Below are 25,207 nucleotides of genomic sequence, written 5' to 3' on the forward strand. Positions count from 1 at the left end.
GTTTTTAATAACCTTTTTGTTTGTCTACAATAGATAGACCTAAAAAATGCTGTTTTTTTCCTGTGTATAATTTATGAGCTCAATAAGAATTATTAGAAGCATTTTTCATAAATACTTTGTCCTGTATGCATGATATTGTTTGTTTTCTTATTTTTCTTATTTTCTACTGTAAATGTTTGCAATTTTCACAATAATGGAAGATCCGGTGAAACAGCGACATTCCATGGACTGCTGCGGTATTGCAGCTAGTTTTTATAGCTTCGTTTACGGAAACACTTTTGACGTCAACACGTGCAAGCTAGTTGAGAGTTCACTCCAGTACGTGAGGCGTTGCATGCTCCAGTTTCCGAACTTAACAAAGACGTAGTGAGGGTAGGTGGGGCTCTGTTGTATATTTTTGTTTTATTTTCAACCGGAATCTACTTGATAGACGATGACTTCCTCGATGGGGGGACGGCTCACTTTTTACCATCTGATCCTTAAACGACTGTGCTAAAGGAGGGCATATAAGTAGGCCGAAAAGTTTGGAGGTTATTATTTATATGCTGAACACGCTTGACAGATGCCAAGGCGAGCGAAGACTTGATTAGAAGAAACATGATTTCCAGCAAAATCCAACCGGGGGTGTGCAGACTATGGTTTACTCGTGTAAGTATACTTGTAAATATTTGTGTGCTTGTGTTAGACATACATTACTTAAAGTGTGAACTGCAATATTGCCTCTGAGTGGACAAGTTGATGTTATATTAAGGTTTTGCAAAGGTTCCTGCTGGTCGGCCATGTTTTACTTTGAAAGTCCACCAACCAACCAACCAACCATCTCATCTCATTTTCTGAACCGCTTAATCCCCCCCATGCACACTCCCACCCACATCTAATGGCAATTTAAAGTGTCCAATCAGCCTACCATGCATGTTTTTTGGAATGTGGGAGGAATCCAGAGTACCCGGAGAAAACCCACGCAAGCCCTGGGAGAACATGCAAGTTCCACACTATGAGGACCGACCTGGGATTGAACCTTCAACCCCAGAACTGTGAGGCCGACGCGATAACCACTCGTCCACTGGGCCGCCTTGATTGGAGTCACATTTCCAAATACAATTAAAGCAAGTATTATTTGCAAAATTACTTAATTTTACTTTTCATATTCTAGTTATAATTAACGTGTATTATAATTCAAATAGGCTGTATTTATTTTATTTCACTCAATGAAAAATGTAATCTAAAAATAAAAAATAAAACTATGAACCATATTTCATGGAAAAAATGGCTAACTTAATGCTACAAATAGAACTTATGATAATGTAAATGCTCAATGGACCACATACATTTTAATAAACAGCTACAGCAAAATCCCCAAATATTTTCCTCCTCATCAACCAAACTACTTTTAAAGTTGCAAAGATGAACAATAGGTTTAAGTTTTTTTAATGGCAGAAAATGCACATGTATTAATACAAAGGACATAAGCAGATTCTCATACCATATTTTGCACCAAGCTAATTACCCTCTATAGAGTGGAACTTTAAATACATGTTGTAACCTCAGTCTCAGTCTGCAGAAGATCCTCACCTTGTGGACTTTCTGTATGTGGCTCCAGTTTCTTAACTAGATCTACAATGCCTTTTGTGTCTTATGTCTGTCTTGCTACTGCAACCAAGAAATTTCCCGAATACGGGATGAAATAAAGTTCTAATCTAATAAATAAAAAATCAAAAAACGGAGACAACTTGGCAACCTTCATGAAGTGTCCTATAAAACGAGTGGAATGACTGTTCCTCAAGATGCAAAAGTACAATTTTGAACATTTCCATCAGATCACATCCAGACCGGAGCGGGGTATGTCCACCACCTTAGTGCCGCCGCAGCCAGTGCCCCCCTTAAACCAGACCCTGCAAGCCTACATGAGCAGCCTGGAGCCCCTGATACCCACCGACGAGCTCAACCACACCCGTAAGGTCATTCGTGAGTTCACTATGCGTGGAGGTCTCGGACCAGAGCTTCAGAGGCATCTGGAGAAGAGGGCAAGAACCACCGAGAACTGGGTGTGTATTTTTATTTATTGATTTTTCCCCACTGGAAGATGTGACATGTAGTACAGTCATCCCTCAAATATCGTGGTTAATGTAGACCAAAGATGGCCGCCATAATTGAAAAACCGCAAAGTAGGATCACTCCCATTATAACTACCACAATACATGTTTTCATGCCTATACGTATATACATAGATATACAAGTACACAAGTAAAATGATCAAAAAGCATATATTTATTAAATATTACAGCTATATCCTCCTGACTACCAGGTATAACATGTTGTCCAATGACATTTAATTTGAAATTCCCCAATCTATGTGAAGTCATTGGAATACTGCAAAAGAAATTTGGTATCATTGAAAAGCTCAGAATGTCCTCTATAGAGGCCAAAAGGGGTTAATGTGATTGGATACACTGGGTGGGAGATATTTTAGTTTACAAATGTCCTCTACAGAGGACACATATGATTTACTGGTTGTCAGGAAGATACGCATGTCAAAAGACTAATCTATTAATATCTAAATATACTGTATACATAAAAATGTCAATCTCCGCTTGATATCAATCCCCAAAAACAGGTCAATGGGAGTTTCCCCAAAAACTTTAGCAATTATCCCGAGTGAAACGTTTTAGCAGGTTACCTGTTCTCACATGAAACAACATATATTTGAATGAATGTGTATAACCCTTGTAGATCACAGACTGGTGGGTGCAGTGGGCTTACTTGGAGAGTCGGTTGCCGCTGCCTGTACACTCCAACCCGGCCATTTCTCTCCCCAGACGAGATTACAATGGCTGGAGGAGCCAGTTATTGTGAGTAAATATGATGTGCAAGTAGCTAATCTCCTATCCAAAGGAGTAAAGCTCATTTTAAAATAGGATACTGTTATGTTGGGTTGATCTTGAAGTAATATTGTTGTTTTTAACCATGTTTTTATGTAGCAACAGCTCTAAATGAGTGTAGATGTACAAAAGTGTTACCAAGTGGTCCACCATTTTAGGTACTCAAGTACCATATTTTCTGCACTATAAGGCGCACTTTCAATGAATGGTCTTAAAATTGGTTTCATATATAAGGCGCACCGGATTATAAGACGCAGTAGGAGTAGTGGTAGTGATAGTGTTGGTGGTGGTAGTAGTAGTAGAAGGGGATTGATTGTGTTATACATCCATAAAATTGAGCTGTGGTAATAGTGGTAGAGGGAGGTTGTGTTATAGTAGTGTAGAAGTAGTATAGTAGTAGCAGTAGTAGTATAGTAGTAGTAGTGTAGTAATAGTGTAGTAGTAGTAGTAGTGTAGTAGTAGTGTAGTAGTGGTAGTAATAGTAGTAGTAGTGGTAGTATAGTAGGAGTAGTAGTATAGTAGTAGGAGTAGGAGTAGTAGTAGTAGTAGTAGTAGTAGTATAGGAATAGTAGTAGTATAGGAGTAGTAGTAGTATAGGAGTAGTAGTAGTATAGTAGTAGGAGTAGTAGTAGTATAGGAGTAGTAGTAGTATAGGAGTAGTAGTAGTATAGGAGTAGTAGGAGTAGTAGGAGTAGTAGGAGTAGTAGGAGTAGTAGTAGTAGGAGTAGTAGGAGTAGTAGTAGTAGGAGTAGTAGGAGTAGTTATAGTAGTAGTGTAGTAGGAGTAGTTATAGTAGTAGGAGTAGTATTAGTAGTAGTATAGGAGTAGGAGTAGTATTAGTAGTAGTGATGGGTTGTGTTTTACGTCCACTAGATAGAGCTGTGCTAAAGGGAATTTCAGAAAAAGATTCATCAATATTGGTCTATATATAAGGCGCACTCCCAGCTTTTCAGAAAAAAAAAAGTATTTCATTTCATCAAAGGGCACTATAGCAAAAACAGTAATTCTTTTTTCCCAATGTCTGTAGACATGTTACAGCAAAACTAATTCTAGACTCAGCATGGGTTTTGTTCCCTTTCAGGTTTGCATCCAAACTGATTGCAGCAGTACTTGAATTCAAGGCCAAACTTGACGCGTAAGTCTTGTATAGTACTGTGCTTTTTATGTACTTGTAATAGAATTCTGCTTCATGTTTAGAAAGATCATGGTGAAAATATGTTTTCACATTTGTCACTATGCTGTGTTGAACTGTTGAACTACACCCAAGCTACAGTAAGCCCCTAATGAGTGTGTAAACGGGCACATTGCTATTTATGTATGTCGACCTTTAACCCTACTGGCATGGTTTCTGTATTACTTTGCTTTATGAAGTTAATCTGTGCCTAAATATACTTGCCCACTATTTATAAGAGTATGAGTGCCTCACAAAAATATGTTTAGAATATGATCTTGAAAAAAACCTACTTTTTGCATACATTTGATTCCCTTTCACCCAGCCATCCCCTCACTCTTCAATCAAGTGAACTCAATGATCAAATGTTGTCAATCTGTTTCAGTGGACAGCTACCTGTTGAATACATGCGTGGCAGACCTTTATGTATGGAGCTCTATCCCTTGCTTTTCTCTTCATGTCGCATCCCGGGTCCTAAACACGACCACGTCGTTCACCACAGAACCTCTCGACGGTCACCGACGCACATCACTGTGGTCAGAAACTATCAGGTGGGAAAAGTTCTGTTCATGACTTGACATTCCTCCCTCACACTTTCTGATCATTACCCGTCCATCATACATTTTAAATTGCAATTTGCTACAGATTCAATAAAAACAAACGTCTTCGTCTATGTACAATATCGAAATTAAACACCCTCGTAATGCTTCAAGTTCATTAAAAGAGGAAGTAAATTCAATCTAAAAAAGAATGCCAACTATTTTTAATACTGATTCAGATGCACTGCGTGAAAAAGTATTTGCCCCCTTCCTAATTTCTGTGTTTTTTGCATACTTATCACACACTTGCAGGTTTCAGAGCATCAAATTAATTTTTGGTATGACACAGAGACAACCCAAGAAAAGAGAAAATGCACTTTCTAAATGATGATTTTATTTACCAATGCAGAAAAAATTACAAACTTGTCTGGCCCTCTGTGAAAAAGTCATTGGTCCCTGAACCTACCATATTTTCTCGCATATAAGCCGCACCCTTAAAATTGCCTTGAAATCGTTGAATTTTACTTTTATTTTTAGTTACAAATACGGTTTATATGCGAGAAAATACGATAATAACGGGTTGTACCACCTTTGGCAGCAATAACTGAAATTGTTTACGATAATTTGTGATGAGTCTTTCACAATGCTTTGGAGGAATTTTGGCCAATTGTTTCAATTCTGCAATATTAGAGGGTGTTCTAGCATGAACAGTCTGTTGCAGACGGCAGCTGATGTGATGTCTCTGTGTCATACTAAAATTGGTTTGATGATCTGAAACCTTTGTATGCGATAAATATACACAGAAATAAGGAAGGGGGCAAATACTTTCTCACGGCACTGTACCTTTTAACCACTTCTTGAAGCCGACCGAGCATTGCCACTCCTACAATCTCAAGATTTGGGTATCTAAAACGGTACTCGGACGTTTGGTCGAAAGACCTTTGGTCCCCGGACGTTTGGTCGACCGGACTTTTGGTAGAACGGATGTTTGGTAGAACGGACGTTTGGTCGCCGGGTTGTTACTGTTGAAACCAGCTCTCAAAATTATAATCATGAGAGAGTGAGTTTAAAAGGCTCAAATATTCGGAAAAAAATGAAGAAAAAGAAATTGTTTCGAACATTTGACTCAATCAGTGTTTTGTTTCCTTTCCTATCGGCAGAGCCACAAAATCAGGTGACTCGACTTGCATGCAAATTTTCTATTAGGATTCCTAATATCTAAGATGAACAAAGCATAAAAGATGCAAAATGGTAGACGCCTTTGCTAGCTTTCTATAAACCACAAGGAGAAGGTAAAGCCACCGCAAATGTGATTTCAGTTTTTCCAGCTGGATGTGTACAACAGTGACGGCTCCCGCCTGACAGAAAGCCAGATTCACGGCCAGCTGCTTAGGATCAGATCTCAGTCCTGGAAGACGGACAAGGAGCCAATGGGAATCCTGACAAGTGAACATCGCCACACGTGGGGTCAGGCCTACAACCGCCTGCTGAAAGGTATTCGATGCAACTTCAAATATCTATACATGATTTTTTTTTTGCCATCATTTCAGTTCACTTTGCTTTTAAAAGAAATCGTCAGGATTAAAATGGTATGTGTGGGATTTTTCACGTGTTATCAATTTACATATTTGTTTATTTTTGTTGTCCTTTGTCCCTTTTTTGTCTGTGTAACCCAGATAAACTTAACCGTGACTCAGTCCGGTCGATCGAGAAGGGTCTATTCTCGCTATGTCTGGATTCTCCAGTTATGAGGATATCAGATGAGAAGTAAGAACAAATGCAAGCACACACACTTATATTTCAATTAATAACATTACTTAGCTGCAAACCGGTAGAACTGAGTTTTTTTTTTTTTAAACTGGGAAAGCTTGCAGTTTCCCTATTTTCCAGACTATATAAGTCGCACTTTTTCCCCATAGATTGGCTAGGCCTGCGACTACTACGCAAGAGCAACTTATGTTTTTATTTTGTTCTGACCACAGACAATCTGTTATGTTGTTTTTTTTAAGGCTAGTGTTATCTGAAAAAATGTTAGATTAACAGATGCCTATTTAGCCAGATGTTCTCCATATTACTATTATTACGTCACTTATGATTGTTCTTGATTTCTGATCAAATAAAAAATTGAACTCCCAAATATATATATAGTCGCATTTTTGGGAGTTCAATTATATATATATATATATATATATATATATATATATATATATATATATATATATATATATATATATATATATATACACATGTATATATATATATGTGTACATGTGTATATGTATACATGTGTATATATGTGTATGTATGTGTGTATATATATATATATATAAAATTGAACTCCCAAAAATGCGACTATATATATATGTATATAATATAATAATAATAAAGTTATCCAATCCAATCCAATGTATATATGTGTGTATATATATATAAAAAAAAAAAAAAATATATATATATATATGTATCTGTATGTATATATATATGTGTATATATGTATACATATGTATATATGTGTATGTACATATATATATATATATATATATATATATATATATATATATATGTATGTTTATGTATATATAAAATTGAACTTCCAAAAATGTGACTATATATATATATATATATATATATATATGTGTATGTGTATATATATAAATATAGGAGATTGCCACTTTGATTGACAGATATGCTAGTCGCAAAGCAGCCCAGGTCCTGCACGGGGGCGGGACCTTCTCCAACAGTGGCAACCGCTGGTTTGACAAAACTCTGCAGGTGAGAGACCAAGAGTTTCAGGTTCAACATTGACAAAAGATAAAAGGACTTGCTTGCAATGCCGGTTTGTTGATTTTTTGTGTGTTTGGACAGTTTGTGATCGGCGAGGACGGATCCTGGGGTCTTCTGTATGAACAAGCCACAGCTGAAGGGCCACCCATAGCCACACTGCTGGATTTTATCTTGCGCTACTGGTATTCATTAAGTTTCATTAAGATGACATGTTTTAGTTTTAGCCTTTTTATTCTACAGCAATTCAAATCTTCATATCCTTTTAAAGAAAACTTATGCTAGTACCCAAGTACTTCATGTTCATGATTTTACATACAGAATATATAGCATGCTTTTGGTCATCAAGTTAATGTGTTCATTTATTAACAAAAGAGCCAATTTGTACTTTTTATGATATTCACTCTGTGTTGAAGCAATTGTTTTGCCTCATTCGCAGTGACACTCCAGACAGAAGGAGAGCGCCACTGGTCCCTCTTCCAATGCCCAAAAAGCTTTACTTCAATATAGATCGAGAAATCAAGAGAGACATAGAGAATGCCAAACAAAATCTTGATATGTAAGTTACATAACTTGGATAACATTTGAATTATTTGTGGCCTGACACCTATCGTCTGTAAATGGTCAATCACCTTTTTTTTTCCATTCCTAAACCCAAAGAATTAGTACAGTGGTACCTCGAGATACGAGCTTAATTCGTTCCGGGACTGAGCTCGTATGTCGATTTACTCGTAACTCGAATGAACGTTTCCCTTAGGAATGAACTAAAAACAAATTAATTTGTTCCAACCCACTGAAAACAAAAACAAAAACAGGATATTGGATTGGAAAAACATTTTTATTTGTTCTAATTCGCCGTCTATTAACAAAGTAACAAATAACTAGTGGTTTAATAGTACTAAAATGTGTTTAATAGTACTAAAATTAGACGCATTTCGCGGAGGGGAGAGAGAGAGAGAGAGAGATAATTTTTGCACGACAACGCGCTCGTAACATAACGTAAACACGTATCTCAAATTTACGTTATAAAGTTATATCTTGTGCCTTTTAAATCACAGAAGAATATTAGAAAAGTCACTCATCTGAAATATTTCATGGATATTTTTTTTCAGACTAATCAATGACCTGGATGTGAATGTCTTCAACTTTAATATGTTTGGCAAAGACCTTCCCAAAAAGCACAAATTGAGTCCCAACTCCTTTATACAGGTAGCTCTGCAGTTGGCCTACTACAGGTAAAGAAAGTGACATTTTACTGGATGATATTTTACATTTTCCTGCTACTTCTGAAACGAAGCTGATGTTTTAATTGTCATGTTATTCGGGTTAGTGCATGGGTCTATTTTCCTTGTGTGTTTTGTATGCGTTTTTGCCTGATGTGTCCCTCTTGGCTACCCTTGCATCGTGTGACCTAGGTGTTTGTGATTTGTCATCAACCCGTGTCTGTGTATATAAACCCTGTGTTCTGGCATGTCTTTTTCTGGGAGTATTATTCCGTATTTCCTGTTCTTCTGAGTAGATGTCTGCATATTCGTCAGCGTGCACCTCCGCTGTTAAGTTTGTATTTTCGTTAATAACGTCCCAGTCTCTATTAGCTGTATGATTATTTATTCATAAATGTGTGCATTAGCACTTCCCTCTTGTTTTTCTGCTTCCCGTTCCTGGGTTTTGGCTTTTTGTGTGTTGTTTGTGTTTGTGTTCTGCGTATTGTAACAGCTCGTCATGGCTGTATGGTTCCCAAAAAAAAAGAAGTAGCCAAAAGAAGCCAGGCTAACCGAACAAGGAAAGTTGTTAAAACATTAAAGTATAAAGTACAAAGTAAAGTAAAAAGGAATGTATTAAGAAATATTAAAATGTATTTTAAAAAAAGATAGAAGGGCTGTAAAACACAAAAAACAAATAAGAGTGGACAGAGCTACTGCCACTGGCTCCCGCGTGAACGGCGCCATCTTGGATCAAGCGCATCAATGTGCAATTGGTGTATAAAGAAGGCAGTTTTTAGTCTTTTAAAGTTTGAAATTTACTAAACAAATGTGAGGGAAATTGAATAATACTACATGTTAGTATAGTATTTTTCGATGTTTTCTGTTTGTGTTTTTAGAGTTCATGGAGAAGTGTGTGCTTCCTGCGACATCGCCTCTCAGAGGATGTTTCGGAAAGGAAGGACCGAGTACATCCGCTCGCCTTCCACCCAGACACTTCAATTTATTCTTGCCTTCATCGATCCATCAGTGTCGGTAAGCAAATCTGCATTTTATTTTCCATTTCAAATTTCTATTGTAGTAAAAGAGGAAACACTTCCTTTTTCTTTCTTGTGGTTCAGCATGAAGCCAAGCTCCAATTGTTGACAGAAGCTATTGATGCCTATTCAGCTCTGACTGAGAAGGTAACCATGCTAATGTGGTACATCGACTTTTGAATACATAAGTTATAAACATCTGTCATTGTAAAGTACAATTCTCATACTTGCATTCTGTACAGATACTTAAAGGACACGGTATTGACCGACACCTGCTGGCACTAAAGTTGCAGGCCATTGAAGAGGGACTTAGTGTTCCTAAAATCTTCATGGATACTGCCTTTGGCCTGGCAACTCATTGGAAACTCCGAACTGGGCAGGTGTGTTTCACGGGTTGGCCACATTTATATAGACAGTGGTACCTCGAGATACGAGCTTAATGCGTTCCGGGACTGAGCTCCTATGTCGATTTACTCGTAACTCAAATGAACTTTTCCCATAGAAATGAACTCAAAACAAATGAATCCATTCCAACCCTCTGAAAAAAACACCAAAAACAGGATATTGGATTGGAAAAACATTTTTATTTGTTCTATTTTGCCATCTATTAATAAAGTAACAAATAACTAGTAGTTTAATACTACTGAAATGTGTTTAATATTATTAAAATTAGACGGAGAGAGACAGACAGAGAGGAGGGGGGGGGACTTTTTGCACGGCAACACGCTCGTAACATAACATAAACAAATTGAAATGAACTTGGATGACGATGCAGACACACTCAAAAATAAGTTTGATCTAACCTTACACTAAACATAATTCTAATTTTGTTTTAAATTTTGATACCTTTCTTCTCCCGGGTTGGCTCTATTGGCCCCGCCTCCACCCTGACTTTCAGATGCAACCTATCGAGGGTTGTTTGCTTTTGTATTCCCTTCAAAATAATCCCAAAATGATGCACACAAACGTTCTCACAATAGGATAACGCACGACCACTTGCCAACGAGAAGTAGTATATACTCTCCTAACTCTCGTATTAGCGATAGCTCCGCCATTCTCATTGACTAACGGGGGAAAAACACTGAAAAAATGCAATGCTCCGCCCAGTGCTCGTAGAGACATTTGACGAGGGAGTTGCGACCAGAGAGACATTACACGAGGGAGTTGCGGGGAGAGAGACAGTGGCCATGATGTTCTTTTGAGCAGCCACTCGCGTCCGCTGTCTGCTCGTATAACAAAATTAGTCTCGTATCTCAAGATAAATATTTGCTCAAAATTTTACTCGTATCTCAAATTGCTCGTATGTCGGGGCACTGGTATGTCGAGGTACGACTGTATATATTTTTTTAAGGAAATGACAATTTAGAATACAATTGCGAATGTGGCTATTTGGATGTACCGTATTTTCTGGACTATAAGTCGCACCAGCCAAAGAATACACAATAAAGAGGAAACAAATATATAACTCGCACATTCTTGGGAGGGGAATTTTTTTTATTAGAAACCAGGAACAAAAATATGTTAAAGTTACAACAGTAAAATGAAGAACAACAGGCTAAATAGGCATCTGTTTGTCTAACAGTTTTTCCAGTTGACTATAGCCTAAAAAACACAACATCAATAGAGAAAAAAAAACATCAATTGCACTTGAGTATTAGTCGCAGGCCCAGCCAAATTATGGGAAAAAAATGTGACTTATAGTCTGGAAAATACAGTATTTGATCTCAACCCCAAGCTTAGTATTGTGGTTGTTTTTCCTTTAGGTGCCTGCAAACACAGATAGCGTGATGTGTTTTGGGCCCCTGGTCCCTGACGGTTACGCCATTTGTTACAACCCTCAGTCTGACCACGTCCACTTTTCTATAACTGCTTTCAACTGCTGCGAGGAAACCAATGCAGAAACTCTTGGTGTCGCTGTAAGGGAAACCCTTTGCCAACTGTACGAGCTACTGGAACCTACTGTGTAGACCTGCAAAAAAACGGGAGTGTTCTAATTTCCACTCTTATTCTTAAGCAACACAAATTCAAGAATGTCACTGTTTATGAAGGTTTAGTTCTTGTGTTCAATGTTTTTCATTCGCAGTAGCATCACATACACTTCTGTATGAATCTCAGACAAAGTATTTGTATCTACCGTATGTTTAACTGTTGTCATCATCATCCACATTTATAGGTCACTTGTTTGTGAAGGACCAAAATATGGCGGAGGAAACATTTGATGGTGACTAATAGTGTTGTTGCTTGAATAGCATATTTGACACAATCTGTTTGGCATGCTTACGCACAACCTAGGTTAATAAAGCTAATTTTTTTTGCCTACTAACAAGACTGTCTTTGTTCTGACATCATCTTTAAGGTCCTCCAGCCAGGGTTGGATTGATACGTTGAAGGCGCTACGAGAAAATGCACGGACCGCCACTGATTGTAGGTTGGTTGGACAATCTAAATTGCTGCCCCTATGTATGAGTGTGGGAATGAGCATGAATAAATGAATGAATGAACAAAACAAGTTCTGGAACCAGTTAATTTCGTAAATAGAGGTAGTACCACTGTACAAGTTGTTCCCGAGTCAGATTTCAACCTGTTTCCTCAAAAATCTTCCTCAGTAACAAAGTAAAAATCTAAATACATAAGCAAAATAATGATGTTGACCTTCTAAAAATACCTGTTCAGGTACAGGGTTTAAATTATCAGTTTTATTTTGATATCTGCCAAATTGTATGGCAAGGTTGAAACAGGAAGTGACGTGTTCGGTGTACTATTACATTCACATTTAGACCGGAACAAGTACACAACACTCACTCCACGGTCGTTTAGTGCACTAGTGCAGTAACCTGCCGGTGTTTACTACTGAGTTTTTTAATATTTATAGTATATTAAAAAAAGAAATCTGCTTACATTTTTTTTAGAATATAAATTTGAACACGAGTTCCTTGAAAACCCCATCCTCTTTCAAATTTAAAAAGCGCAGAACGGAATGGAACAAAATGTAACTTTTTCTTTTAAATTCACAGATAATAGATGAATGGGTGTTTAGCCCTTCTATTTTTCGTAAAGCACCTTTTTATCCCGAATATTTATTAAAATGAAGGTGTTTGCGACTGACTCGATTCACCGGAGACGGGAAAGGAGAAGCGGGACAACCAGCCTCTTGTGGCCGCTGCTCGGTGCGTGTTTGTGGGCTGCAGCGGTCGCCTACAAGCCGGTGGTTATCGTGCACGGCTTGTTCGACAGCTCGAGAGATTTTAAGACTCTTCAGCGCTTTATCAATGAGGTATGTGCTTAAATTGGATAAACTGATGTTTGGTTTAATCTGGCCGACAATGTTTATATATCTGCAGTACGTACAACGTGTGATTTCCCTGTACTATATGTAAACATAGGCAGGCCTTGCATATGTAGTTCAATGATTCCTGAAACTTGAATGCATGTCAAAATTCCGACCCCTTTCATTTGATCTCGTTGCTTGAGAAGAAATCTCATCTCATCTCATTTTCTGAACCGCTTCATCCTCATTAGGGTCGCAGGGGGTGCTGGAGCCTATCCCAGGTGACTCGGGGCACAAGGAGACGGGCAACCATTCACGCTCACACTCATAGCTAGGGTCAATTTAGAGTGTCCAATCAGCCTACCATGCATGTTTTTCCAATGTGGGAGGAAACCGGAGTACCCGGAGGAAACCCACACAGGCCCGGGGAGAACATGCAAATTCCACACAGGTGGAACGACCTGGTCTTGAACCCAAGACGCTAGCGCCGTGAGGCCGACCCGCTAACCACTCGCCACACTGGGCCGCCATTTGATAAGAAATAAATGTGTATATATTAGCTCGCTATATATTTCAAGATATTATTTCTTGATATACATCTATAGGTAGACACTGATGGTGGGGAATTTATGTAACAACATTAGGGATGTCCCGATACTGACATTTTGACTTCTGATCCAATCCGATTTTTCTCAAGATATGTTTTGCCAATATTGATCAGGTGACTAATGACGCCCATATTTTATTTATGACATGATGATCTGTTACTATCATTATTTCCCAAAGATAAATAGCCCCACTCAGCTCACATGTTTGCGTAGTGGTTTGATTTACAGAAGCCAAAAATCAAGATGGTACTAAAACACACACACACACACACACACACACACACGTCTACTGGATCGATTCCAATCTTGTAACTTGTGATAATTTAGTGTTAACTGCAAATTACTTTCAACCATATTTTTACTGAAGTACAGAAACCTTTAGAAATGTTTATAGGAAATGAATCAAATGTTTATAGGAAGTGAATCAAATGTTTATAGGAAGTGAATCAAATGTTTAGATCAGGGGTCGGGAACCTTTTTGACAGAGAGAGCCATAAACAATTAATATTTTCTAATGTTATTTCTTGAGAGCCATTCTCGGAACTGAAAAGTAAAAATATATGAATGTGTAATTTTTATTTTTTTGGTCATTTCATCACTTTTTTTTGGTCATTTCTTTTGACAACATTGTTATGTGGTGGCTTACAAAATCAGTATCAATGATATCATGCATGCAGAAGAGTAATAAAAAACAAAATTATGATTAAAATATGGCTCTCTCACCAATGATTTCAATATTTTACCTCACAGGTTAGTGGAGAGCCATATGTACCCATGGAAAGTGCCACATATGGCTCCCGAGCCATAGGTTCCCTACCCCTGGTTTAGATGACCATAAAACAGACATTTACAGGAAGCCAAGGCTTTTGTTGCTCCCATTTCCATGCAAACGTTCTTCCAATGACTCATTTTTCAACACTTTCTCTCTTTTTACAGTCTCATCCCGGAACAAATGTGACCGTAATTGACTTGTTCGACCGAAGTTCCAGCTTACAGCCCATGTGGAAGCAGGTGGAAGGTTTCAAGGCAGTCATTTATCCTATCATGCAAAACTCAGAAGAGGGAGTTCATTTTATTTGCTACTCTCAAGGTGTGTTTGTGTGGTCAGCGGGTGCACGTGCTTAAGTCACACACTCGCAGTTTATCTTAGATAATGAGAGCAGCCGTGGCATGTTCTGTTGCTTACATTATTTCAAACGCTGACCTTTGAATGACACATTGTTCTTTTTTATTGTAATATTTTGATAACAATTTGTCTTTAAATTCTAGATATAACCTTATCACTTTTTCTTGATATGAGAACTAATCTTTTTCTCTTGACTGATGCTGCATTATGTAAAACCAATGTTTATATGTGTATTTTTCCCCTTTTTCTGTCATTCAACCTTATTTAAAGTACAGTCGTGCCCCTACATGCTAAATTTATTGTTTTTTTGGAACTTTTTTCGTAACTTGAAATTTTGGTAAGCAGAGCAGTACTTTATATGTAAATTCTCTCATTCGTTTCACAGTCCTCACACAACTGCCAACTAAAGCCCTTAAAATTGGTCAAAGTGTCCCAATATTGTATGAACTATGTGAGAAACACAAAAATGAAAAACAATTATAAGAAAATGTTTTAATATTGTCTTCAAATGAATAGAATGGCCCAAAATCCCTGTGAAAATGTGCCCTGTGCTGCTGAAATAGTTCCCTTTGCGGCCATTTTATTGGGAGACGTAATACACGTGTTTGTCCGCCAGATGGCGGCAAGAGCCCCTTCAGGTTCGAAAGCCGTCCACTTTGTACTACATTTTAGACTTTTACCTGTGCCCTATGTGTGTGCGTGACCGGACACTGTTTTACTGGGATAAACCTAAGCTTGAAGAGCTAAGAGTTATATTATAAAACACAGTAAATCATATACAGTGATACTTTTATCTTGTGTTCCATCTTAAGGCACCTACAGTATATTTTTTATGTTCTTTTAGGTGGACTAGTTTGCAGAGGAATTTTGTCCACGTTGCCAGATCATAACGTGCACACTTTCATCTCGCTGTCGTCGCCTCAAGCCGGACAATATGGCGGTGAGTTCCTTCTCGAAGGTTTCTGAGTAAGTGATGGATTAATCATTAATACAATTTAATCATTATTAGTCGTATTTAATTAAACAGGAAGACATCTTTGACATACACTGATTACAACTTGCAAGTGAAAATCACTCATAACGCGGCTTCGTTCAAGAGGATTCTGACGAGCGGCATACTCTTCTCTCCATTTAGTCGCGACATACTGAAAACATTTAATGTAATCGGATTCAAAACAATTGAATAAGCTAACACCATTAAGGTTAAAAAACAACTGCGAAACTGAAACAACTGTGTAAGAATTTGCAGAAGTAAGCATACAATGTGACCCGAGCAGATGGGAAACCAAAGCAACTATGTAAGAAATTGCAGAATAAGCATAATACTTTCTTTATAAGGTAAACAAAGCAGCCGTATTTTTAAACAATAATGCGATTATCGCCATCTGCCAGAGTCCAAACAAGGTACGAGTCCCTTGTAGATCAGCATCCTTGGCTTGGAACAAGGGGTTTGTTGCCGTCAATACAGACGCTCCCCTACTTACGAACGAGTTAGGTTCCGAGCGATTGTTCATAAGTTGAATTTGTTTGTAAGTTCCTCAGTGCTATATTTTGTATTATAATTTATTTTTAAGGCCTATATAAGTATATTGAAGCCTATACAAGTATATTGAAGGTTTATATAAGTGCATTTGTATGTTTAGGCTTGTATAAGTAACACGCATTGGTTTGTACTGAAAAAAAACATTTAATAAAATGGAGAGAATACGTACAGTACTGTATACATACATTAGAGAGAGAGAGATTTACTAGAAACTGGCTGAAAGAAGCTATCTAATGACAATTGCAGTTTTCTTTTTTTCATCATAAATGATGCGGTAGCACTGTATGGCATCATTCAATTGATTTGCAAACTTTGTGCAACGTTCAATATTTGGGTCCTGCTGCACGATCTTTCAGTTTATAAATGGTACTGACGGTCGAACGATTCAAGTTGTATTCCCGTGCAACGCGCATCAAGCTTCGTTATTATTGCCACTTTGGTTTCAAATGAAATGGCTTGCCTCTTCCTTGCACCTCCCTCAATAGAAGCCTTTCGCTTTTCACCAACCATATTGAATAATGGATGCACGAGATATTTAATGATAAAAATGAAAAAGGTTCTTTGCGCACTGGAGATATGTTCACGCACTTCCGCACTGCAACGAAGTTGGGGAGCGTCTGTAGTGCTAAAAACAATTAACTGGCTTGGAAAGCACTTTCCACCGAATAACTCATCGATTTGTTTTTGTTTTTTTTTGTTCCCTAGACACCGACTACTTGAAGTACCTGTTTCCTCAGTTTGTCAAGTCCAACCTGTACCATCTGTGCTATACATGCATGGGCCAGAGGATATCTATCTGCAACTACTGGAATGGTGTGAACCTGACAATAGCTTTGTTATTTTTTTCTTTTCAGTATTTCATGCGAAATTAGAAAGAAAGAAAAATCCCCTCTCTCCATCTTCTTGTTCAGACCCTCACCACAGAGACATGTACGCGAACAACAGCGATTATCTGGCACTGCTCAACAGAGACAGACCCAATCCAAATTCAACAGGTTAGCAAATTCCTCCTCTTCGAACTCATTCTTAAGTTCAATGTACATTGACATCATGTGGTCTGCATGGGATTTTGACCATGTGATGCATTGATCAGGAAGTACAAACCAACATCAGAAAGAACAACATACACTGTGAAAAAAAAACAAGCCAAAAAATTACAGTACAATAATGAGAGCCGTGGTTAACAGAATGTTAGTGACAAAATAACATTGAAAAAGACGAAAAATGCACAATAATTTATGTGCTTCATTTTTTTGGGACTGAAAATTATGGTAGAATAATTTGCAATTATTGTAGTATTTCACACCAGCATCAAGGCAGTCGAGCATACTGACTACCGAGCTATTGTTTTTTTTCCCGTTAGTCAGTGCGAATGGCGTATATACTACTTCTCGTTGGCAAGTGGTCGTGCGTTATCCTATTGTGAGGACATTTGTGTGCATCATTTTTGGAATATTTTGAAGGGAATACAAAAGCAAACAACCCTCGATAGGTTGCATCTGAAAGTCAGGGTGGAGGCGGGGCCAATAGAGCCAACCTGGGAGAAGAAGGGTATCAAAATTAGAATTAAGTTTAGTGTAAGGTTAGATTAAAGTTGTTTTTGAGTGTGTCTGCATCGTCATCCAAGTTCATGTAAATTTGTTTATGTTATGTTACAAGCGCGTTGCCGTGCAAAAAGCCCCCCCCTCCTTTGTCCGTGAAATCCGTCTAATTTTAGTACTATTAAACACATTTTGGTACTATTAAACCACTAGTTATTTATTACTTTGTTAATAGATGGCGAATTAGAACAAATGAAAATGTTTTTCCAATCTAATATCCTGTTTTTGGTTTTTATCAGAGGGTTGGAACAAATTAATTTGTTTTTAGTTCATTCCTATGGGAAATGTTCATTTGGGTTACGAGTAAATCGACACACGAGCTCAGTCCTGGAAGGAGTTAAGCTCGTAACTCGAGGCACTAACTTATTCTGATTTTCTTTTTTCCTTCTTGGTAATTTTGTTGTTGAGCAAAAAAGTTTGGAAACATTGTCTCCTCTCCATATTCCATCACAAGGTGCAAACTATTGTATGCATGAAAATGATGAACATGTTCTTTCTTTATTTTCAGAGTGGAAGAAAAACTTTTTGAGAATCAATAAGCTAGTGCTTATTGGAGGACCGGATGATGGAGTCATCACTCCCTGGCAGTCGAGGTTTGACTACACACTTCTGCTTTTATGATTCTCTTCCCCTCATAAACACATCACTCTGGGATTTTTCACTTCATGCTGAAGAACAGGTGATACTCATGTGAGGCTCACACACAATCTTTGTTCCGTTTTTACATTTTAGTCAGTTTGGATTCTTCGACAACAACGAGACCGTTGTTGAGATGCAGCACCAAGATGTGAGTAAAATCACACTTGAGACACATTCATCTACTGTTTTTCTACTCATGATGTTGACGTTTTAAATGTGACTTGAGGAGCCATTACAAGATGAGACGTCTGATAAAATGTGAATATAAACAAAATATAATGATGAGCAAATCTGTTTCCAAGTACAGTGGTACCTCGTGATACAACGTGCTCGTGTTACGACATGCTCGTGGTATGACGGCAATTTCGATCGAATAATTCGCTCGCGATACGATTAAAATTTCGAGATGCGACCAAGCCAGGTGGTCATGACACGAGAGGCTGTTTATCATTATAGCGCACTGTCTTTTTTGCCGCATCTCTTTCGTGTATAACTACTATATGTACGAGGACCGAACGATTTATTCAGACGAGTTTCGACCAGGAAACGCACAACGCGCATGGGCGGGCAAAAAGAGGGCTTTCTGGGTAATGAAGTATACTGGTGCACACAACACCCATTGGCAATGGCACCCTTTCTCAGAATAAAACTTCATTACCCACAATACGTGGGTAAGCTCATCTATTGCATTTCCTGTTATTCTTTCTAAGGAAAGAAGCTCCCGCGATCACTCATTTAAGCCTATTTATCTGGTCGTGCGTTATCCTATTGTGAGAACATTTGTGTGCATCATTTTGGGAATATTTTGAAGGGAATAGTACAACAGCAAACAGTCCATCGATAGCGAACGTGAGGGTGGAGGCGTGGCAAATCGCTAACCCGGAAAACGAAGGTAACAAAAGATTAAGACAAAACTAGAATTCAGTCTTGTGTAAAGTTACATTAAACGTATGTTTGAGTGTGTCTATATATTTATCCAAGTTAATTTAAATTTGTTTGTTCGTTGTGGATAAAGTCCCCCCGAACAGTCCCCCCTCTCCGCCACTATTGACTCTCCCCTCCGCGAAATGCGTCTAATTTTACATCTGTTAAACACATTTTATTACTATTAAACCACTCGTTATTTATTCCTTTGTCAATATATGGCGAATTAGAAGAAATAAAACATTTTTTTCCCAATCCAATATCCTGTTTTTTCAGAGGGTTGGAACGAATTCATTTGTTTTCAATTCATTTCAATGGGAAACGTTCGCTGGAGTTACGAAAAGCTCGACATACCATCTCAGTCTCGGAACGGATGACGATCGTATGTCGAGGTACCACTGTATATTCAATTGAATACACGTTCAAAACGACAAACTTGATTTATTTTTGTTGCAATCTCAATTGCATACTCATTTGGATGTCTTAATTTTATTAGATTTTGCAATGGAGGATGCAGAGACAGACAATAATAGTCTATATCTATATTTGTCTCCAGGTGTACTTGCAGGATGTCTTTGGGCTGAAGACCCTGGCAGCTCGAGGCGATCTCATCTTGTGTTCCATTCCTGACGTCCAACACGTCCGGTGGCACTCCAATGAGACTGTATTCCACACCTGCATGGAAAAGTGGCTGGTTTAGAACCAAAAACAATACCTCATCAACATCTTTTTCAAGATTTGGTTCGTAAAGGGTTACATGAATAGTCTGTTTACAATGGATTTCCAGTTCTATGATAAGTAATGCAAGTTTGTACCCACTAAAGTCCATCACTTAGCTATTCTAAAGCGGTAATCATAAGTTCAGTCAATATTTATAAAGTTGCACAGTTTTAGCTCTTATGAGAATCTAAACTGTGTCGGAGTTATTTTGTAAAAAATACCGTATTTTCTCGCATATAAGCCGTATTTGTAACTAAAAATAATAATTGCATCGATGGTATAGCTTATATATGCACAAGACTTGATATACTCTTTTTTTACCAGTGGATATTGGCAAAGTAACATTTACTATTTGTTGGTTATTTTCTGTTTTGCAGTAAGAAAACAACCACTACTGGATCAATTAATTCCTTATGATATTGACCCTAATAATATGTTTTTTCTTAAGATTTTCCCTTCAAAGTAACACATTTGTACTCCCTATTAAAACCATAAATATGGAGGTGAAAATTTTGAATCAGGGGGTGGCTTATATGCGAGAAACTGTAAAATTCAACAATTTTAAGGCAACTTTAAGGGTGCGGCTTATATGCGAGTAAATGCGGTACAGCTATATCGTTAGATTTGTATAGGTTCATTGCAATTTAGACATTGAAGGCACAATCAATAATTGACATCAACTACAAGCGTACCCTTGAATGTAGAGCCTTACCAGAATCTAAACTCACTTTTATTGATGAGCAGCAACTCCATTAAGAATATTTCAATCAACGCATTCACTATAAAGACATAATTTCTACGTCTGTAGCTGTTTTGGGTTACACGGAAAGCGATAGAACACAACAGTGCCTGAGCGACGTTCTGCCGTCTTTTGTCACCCGCCTTATTCCTATTTAATGCAGTCTTTTTTTAAGTATGTTCTCGAATATTTGCATGTGATTAAGAGTAGAAACATAATAGTTTCCTAGCTGAAGGTTAGATAGTCCAAATTGTTTTCAGAAGAAACAAAAAACACAAAAAAGTCATATAAACATGACAAATATAGTTTTAGAAAACACATTGGTATTTTTATAGAGATTTTGACAGAACGCTAAAATAACCTAGTCATGTTAATAGGCTAACAATACCAATATTTGTTGAAAAGAACAGTTCTTTATTAGAGGACGCCTTAAATGTATTTGTTAAATTTGTTTACCGTAAGTGCTATTATAAATTGCCAGTTGTAATATTGCTAAAAGAATGAATAGATTGAGAATTTTGTAGAATGGTCAAAGATTGCAGTATTATTTCAACATTGCAATGCACGTCTCTTCCTTGTTGACATCAATGTCATTTTTACCATGCCTTTAGACTTTAGTCATTTGATTTATCTTTGATTGTATGCCCACCTTGATAAGAACTTGATTCTCATAATTATATTCAAGTATTTAAGATAATCTTTGATGGATCTGAAGGGACTTCACTTCTTCAATGGAGTTATTGCTGTATGATGAACTTAAACCTGATTAAGAAAGGTTTTATCTAATAAGGGAAAATAAGATGACCTCTTTCTCTAATTGTATGTTATATTGTTGGGATATTTTGCATTATTATATCATGTATACTGTATGCTTGTTATTTACCAATGATGAAGGGATTGCATTTTTCATGTTCATTGATACCCTCTGTGAAATGTTAACTTGTATTTTTAAAAACCGTAAACCGATATAGTATCTATTTTGACTCTCCTAAAATTTATAGTGTTGAATGTATTTGAGGTGTAAAGTATCCTTCCTCAATAAAACCTTTTGAACATGTGCTTTGAGTGATGCTACTACATAAAAAATATATTTTAAATATTATTTTCCCCAGATTTTCCATGCCGGCAATCAAATTAATTTAATTCAAATTGTATTTTATACACGTTTTCAATGGTATCTAGAAAGTATAATACGTAGATGAATCTTGCATTTTTTATGTTGTCCCACCCATTCGACGAACACAGAATTTGAAAACTATAACTCCCATCATGCACCGTGTACCGGAAATGCGCGTCAATTCGACCGGATATGGGCGAGTAACGCCGCTTGAAGGCCCTTTTCCGTCTCTGAGAAGTGTGCTGCAGGCCGTCAGACACCAGTGAGTAAAATGTGCCTTTTAAGTCGCGCTTTTCGGCACGGAAAACACATATTGTGTTATTAATCCAAACAGCAACGACTCATGTTGCTCTCAAATTTTGATACAAGTGCCATAATTACGCGAAATGTCTTATTTTACCCACAAACCTTTCGCGTTCTTCCTAACAATGCTAAGTGTTAGCTCGTGGCTACATTGTAGCCCATGTGGAAACGAACCAGCGAGGGAGTAACTTCGCCCAGCTCTACGTCCTCTATTCCTATTAGAGTCTTATTGTGTATTTACAATTCTCACTTGATATATTTTAAAGAAAACAGCTAGTTTTGGCGTGATGTGACGTCCGTTAAGGCCATCGTGTTCGAGTTCGGTGGATAATCGGCGGGTGCGCGTCAACCAAGGCCCATTTTGGACGACAATTGTGCATTACAGTGAAAATAATTCACCTTGTGAATATGCGAACGGTTCAAATCTTAGGGAAAAAAGCCTGTACTTAAATCTAGGCTAGCCTAGAATTAATTTGAATGTTGCTACGTATACTTTTTGATAAAATTACTGACTCTTTGTAATGTGAAGGTAATTACAATCACTAACCTGCGTGCAAGTTTCAAACAAATATGAACGTGTGATACAGGTTTTGTCTCATGCATGATAAATGATAGCGTTACTAAGTCTGTATACCAAACTATTTTTAATGTTGGCTTATATAAAAATAAACAAAATATGATTTTCTTTTTACAGTGACTGATCGGGAGGCTGCGCCAGCAGTGGCTGAAGCGATACAAAGTCTGAAAACCGAACCATTCTAATGGTGGCCTTTATAAAAAGGAACAACATATATGATTTCCTGTTTACAGTGACCGATTGGGAGGCTGCGCCAGCAGTGGCTGAGACTCCTGAGATCAAGCTGTTCGGCAAGTGGAGCACGGATGACGTCCAGATTAACGATATCTCCCTGCAGGTGAGTCCTGCAATTGTTTGCATGACTCCCATCGAAGCCAGAGTCACTCCTCGACATTGATTTGTTGTCCCGGTGTGCTAGCGCTCTCGTAGAGGAAAAGTCTTTGCTTATTCATTGGCTGACTCATGCAGTGGCTTTGCCAATCACCCGCTTAGACACATTACCTGTTGAATAATGCTGAACTGTGGTAAAGTTGTCCTGGCCGACGCTTTTGTATGCAGGACTACATCGCCGTGAAGGAGAAATACGCCAAGTACCTGCCACACTCTGGAGGCCGTTATGCCGCCAAGCGTTTCCGCAAGGCCCAGTGCCCCATTGTGGAGCGTCTGACCAACTCCATGATGATGCACGGCCGAAACAACGGCAAGAAGCTGATGACCGTGCGCATCGTCAAGCACGCGTTCGAGATCATCCACCTGCTGACTGGAGAGGTGCGCGAACGGTTAAAACGACGTACAAATTTGGACTTGACGTCCATTTTCAATGAGCAACGCGAGGCTAGAGTCACATCTCGACATTGCTTTGTTGTTCTGGTGTGCTTGAGTACTCGCAGAGAAAACATCTCTGCCTATTCGTTGGATGTCGTCTCCAGTGACTCACCCAATCACAAGCATAGAGACATGGCCTGTTAAATAGCACTAACCGTGTGTACCAATACGTGACCTCCCCCGAATTGTTTTACCGTATTTTCTCGCTTATAAGTCGCACCCACGCATAAGCAGCACCCATAAAATTGCTTTAAAATTGTTGAATTTGACCATTTCTCGCATTTAAGCCGCCCCCTCATTCACAATTTTCGCCTCTGTGTTCTTGGTTTTAATAGGTTGTTACTTTGAAGGGAAAATCTTAAGAAAAATCTTCGCACGTGGTATTTCTGAGATACTGTATGATTCCAAAGCACATTATTAGGGTCAATATCATAAGGAAGTCAGTCATCCAGTAATGGTTGTTTTCTTACTGCAAAACAGAAACTAACCAACAAACAGAAAATTTTACTTTGCTGCTACTGGTTAAAAAAAATATAGTAAGTTTTGTGTGCCTATAAGCAATACCCTTGATCCGGTCATCATTTTTTTAGTTATAAATACGGTTTAAATGCGAGAAAATACGGTAATTTCTACAAAATAACACAGTTTAGATTCTCATAAGAGTAATGATAGGCTGCTACTATGTTTTCTTGTTGCAGAATCCCCTCCAAGTTTTGGTGAACGCCATCATTAACAGTGGACCCCGTGAGGACTCCACTCGTATCGGTCGTGCCGGTACCGTCAGGAGGCAGGCCGTGGACGTGTCGCCCCTCCGTAGAGTTAACCAGGTGACGCCTCAATAAAGCCTTGCTCCTGCGATTTACCCATCATATTTTCTGCGGCGAGGCTAGAGTCACGTCTCGACACCACCTGTTGTCCTGGCGTGCTAGAGCGCTCGCAGAGTAAACGTCTGTGCTATTCATTGGCCGTAGTCTCTGCAGTGACCCGGCCATTCACCCAACTCAGACACATGACATTGGTTATGTTTGTGTACTCATGTTTGTCCACCTGGATCCCTATTCATAATGATCGCCATTTTCTTGCAGGCTATCTGGCTTTTGTGCACAGGCGCAAGGGAAGCTGCTTTCAGAAACATTAAGACCATTGCAGAGTGCCTGGCCGATGAGCTCATCAATGCCGCAAAGGTGGGGAGGACGGACGTAGATTGAATGCAACATCCCCATTGTTTTGTATTTGGTTTAGTCAACTTTGGACCCTTTTTTTTCAGGGGTCATCTAACTCCTATGCCATCAAGAAGAAGGACGAGTTGGAGAGAGTGGCTAAATCCAACCGTTAAATTTGTCTGTTCAGAACAATAAATTTGAATACAGTACATTCTGTTGGGTGATTTTTCCAGACATAAGAATTTCATGACGTTAGCTGATGATGATGGCAGGCAGTTTAGCTTTTAAATATATTTTTTAAATGTTCTACTTTCATTCATCTTCCATACTTTACATCTACAAAAGGGTTGCAGTTGTAGGGCACACAGAGAGACAGACAACTATCTGCACTCGCAGGCATACCACCACCAGCGGGATTCAAACCTCGCCCTCCTGCACCGAAGTC

The 25,207-nt window shown here is 38.3% G+C and overlaps 3 protein-coding genes and 3 non-coding genes across 7 annotated transcripts; all 6 read left to right on the plus strand.

Moving 5' to 3' along the window:
• The first annotated feature begins 207 nt into the window (after window positions 1–207).
• cratb (carnitine O-acetyltransferase b) lies at window positions 208–11,830 on the plus strand. The gene is made up of 16 exons (XM_077589886.1): window positions 208–372; window positions 563–648; window positions 1,818–2,045; window positions 2,731–2,849; window positions 3,961–4,014; window positions 4,436–4,601; window positions 5,909–6,083; window positions 6,266–6,356; window positions 7,274–7,361; window positions 7,455–7,555; window positions 7,810–7,929; window positions 8,483–8,605; window positions 9,472–9,607; window positions 9,694–9,756; window positions 9,852–9,989; window positions 11,373–11,830. The coding sequence occupies exons 2-16, from the start codon at window positions 598–600 to the stop codon at window positions 11,574–11,576; spliced, it is 1,857 nt and encodes a 618-aa protein (XP_077446012.1). The 5' UTR covers window positions 208–372; window positions 563–597; the 3' UTR covers window positions 11,577–11,830.
• Window positions 11,831–11,901: 71 nt separating this feature from the next.
• On the plus strand, window positions 11,902–21,834 carry ppt2b (palmitoyl-protein thioesterase 2b). 2 transcript variants are annotated; one of them, XM_077589887.1, is made up of 9 exons: window positions 11,902–12,033; window positions 12,701–12,883; window positions 14,422–14,575; window positions 15,456–15,551; window positions 16,860–16,967; window positions 17,066–17,149; window positions 18,264–18,348; window positions 18,488–18,542; window positions 19,875–21,834. In XM_077589887.1, exons 1-9 carry the CDS (start codon window positions 12,013–12,015, stop codon window positions 20,016–20,018), a joined length of 930 nt encoding a protein of 309 aa, XP_077446013.1. In that variant the 5' UTR covers window positions 11,902–12,012; the 3' UTR covers window positions 20,019–21,834. The 2 variants fall into 2 exon arrangements, with proteins under 2 accessions (XP_077446013.1, XP_077446014.1); XM_077589888.1 differs by lacking the exon at window positions 11,902–12,033 and adding an exon at window positions 12,412–12,598.
• Window positions 21,835–22,066: 232 nt separating this feature from the next.
• Window positions 22,067–24,971, plus strand: rps5 (ribosomal protein S5). Its single transcript, XM_077591109.1, has 7 exons — window positions 22,067–22,156; window positions 22,892–22,936; window positions 23,008–23,111; window positions 23,333–23,542; window positions 24,298–24,426; window positions 24,685–24,783; window positions 24,867–24,971. Coding segments are annotated over exons 1-7 (657 nt in total). The 5' UTR covers window positions 22,067–22,155; the 3' UTR covers window positions 24,936–24,971.
• Window positions 23,142–23,274, plus strand: LOC144067587 (small nucleolar RNA SNORA3/SNORA45 family). The gene has a single exon (XR_013297996.1). It is a non-coding gene; the product is annotated as a small nucleolar RNA SNORA3/SNORA45 family (small nucleolar RNA).
• LOC144067586 (small nucleolar RNA SNORA3/SNORA45 family) lies at window positions 23,603–23,735 on the plus strand. The gene has a single exon (XR_013297995.1). It is a non-coding gene; the product is annotated as a small nucleolar RNA SNORA3/SNORA45 family (small nucleolar RNA).
• Window positions 24,479–24,612, plus strand: LOC144067585 (small nucleolar RNA SNORA3/SNORA45 family). Its single transcript, XR_013297994.1, has one exon. It is a non-coding gene; the product is annotated as a small nucleolar RNA SNORA3/SNORA45 family (small nucleolar RNA).
• Window positions 24,972–25,207: the final 236 nt, after the last annotated feature.

The sequence above is a fragment of the Stigmatopora argus genome, chromosome 21, assembly GCF_051989625.1.
Source record: "Stigmatopora argus isolate UIUO_Sarg chromosome 21, RoL_Sarg_1.0, whole genome shotgun sequence".
Lineage (NCBI taxonomy): Eukaryota > Metazoa > Chordata > Actinopteri > Syngnathiformes > Syngnathidae > Stigmatopora > Stigmatopora argus.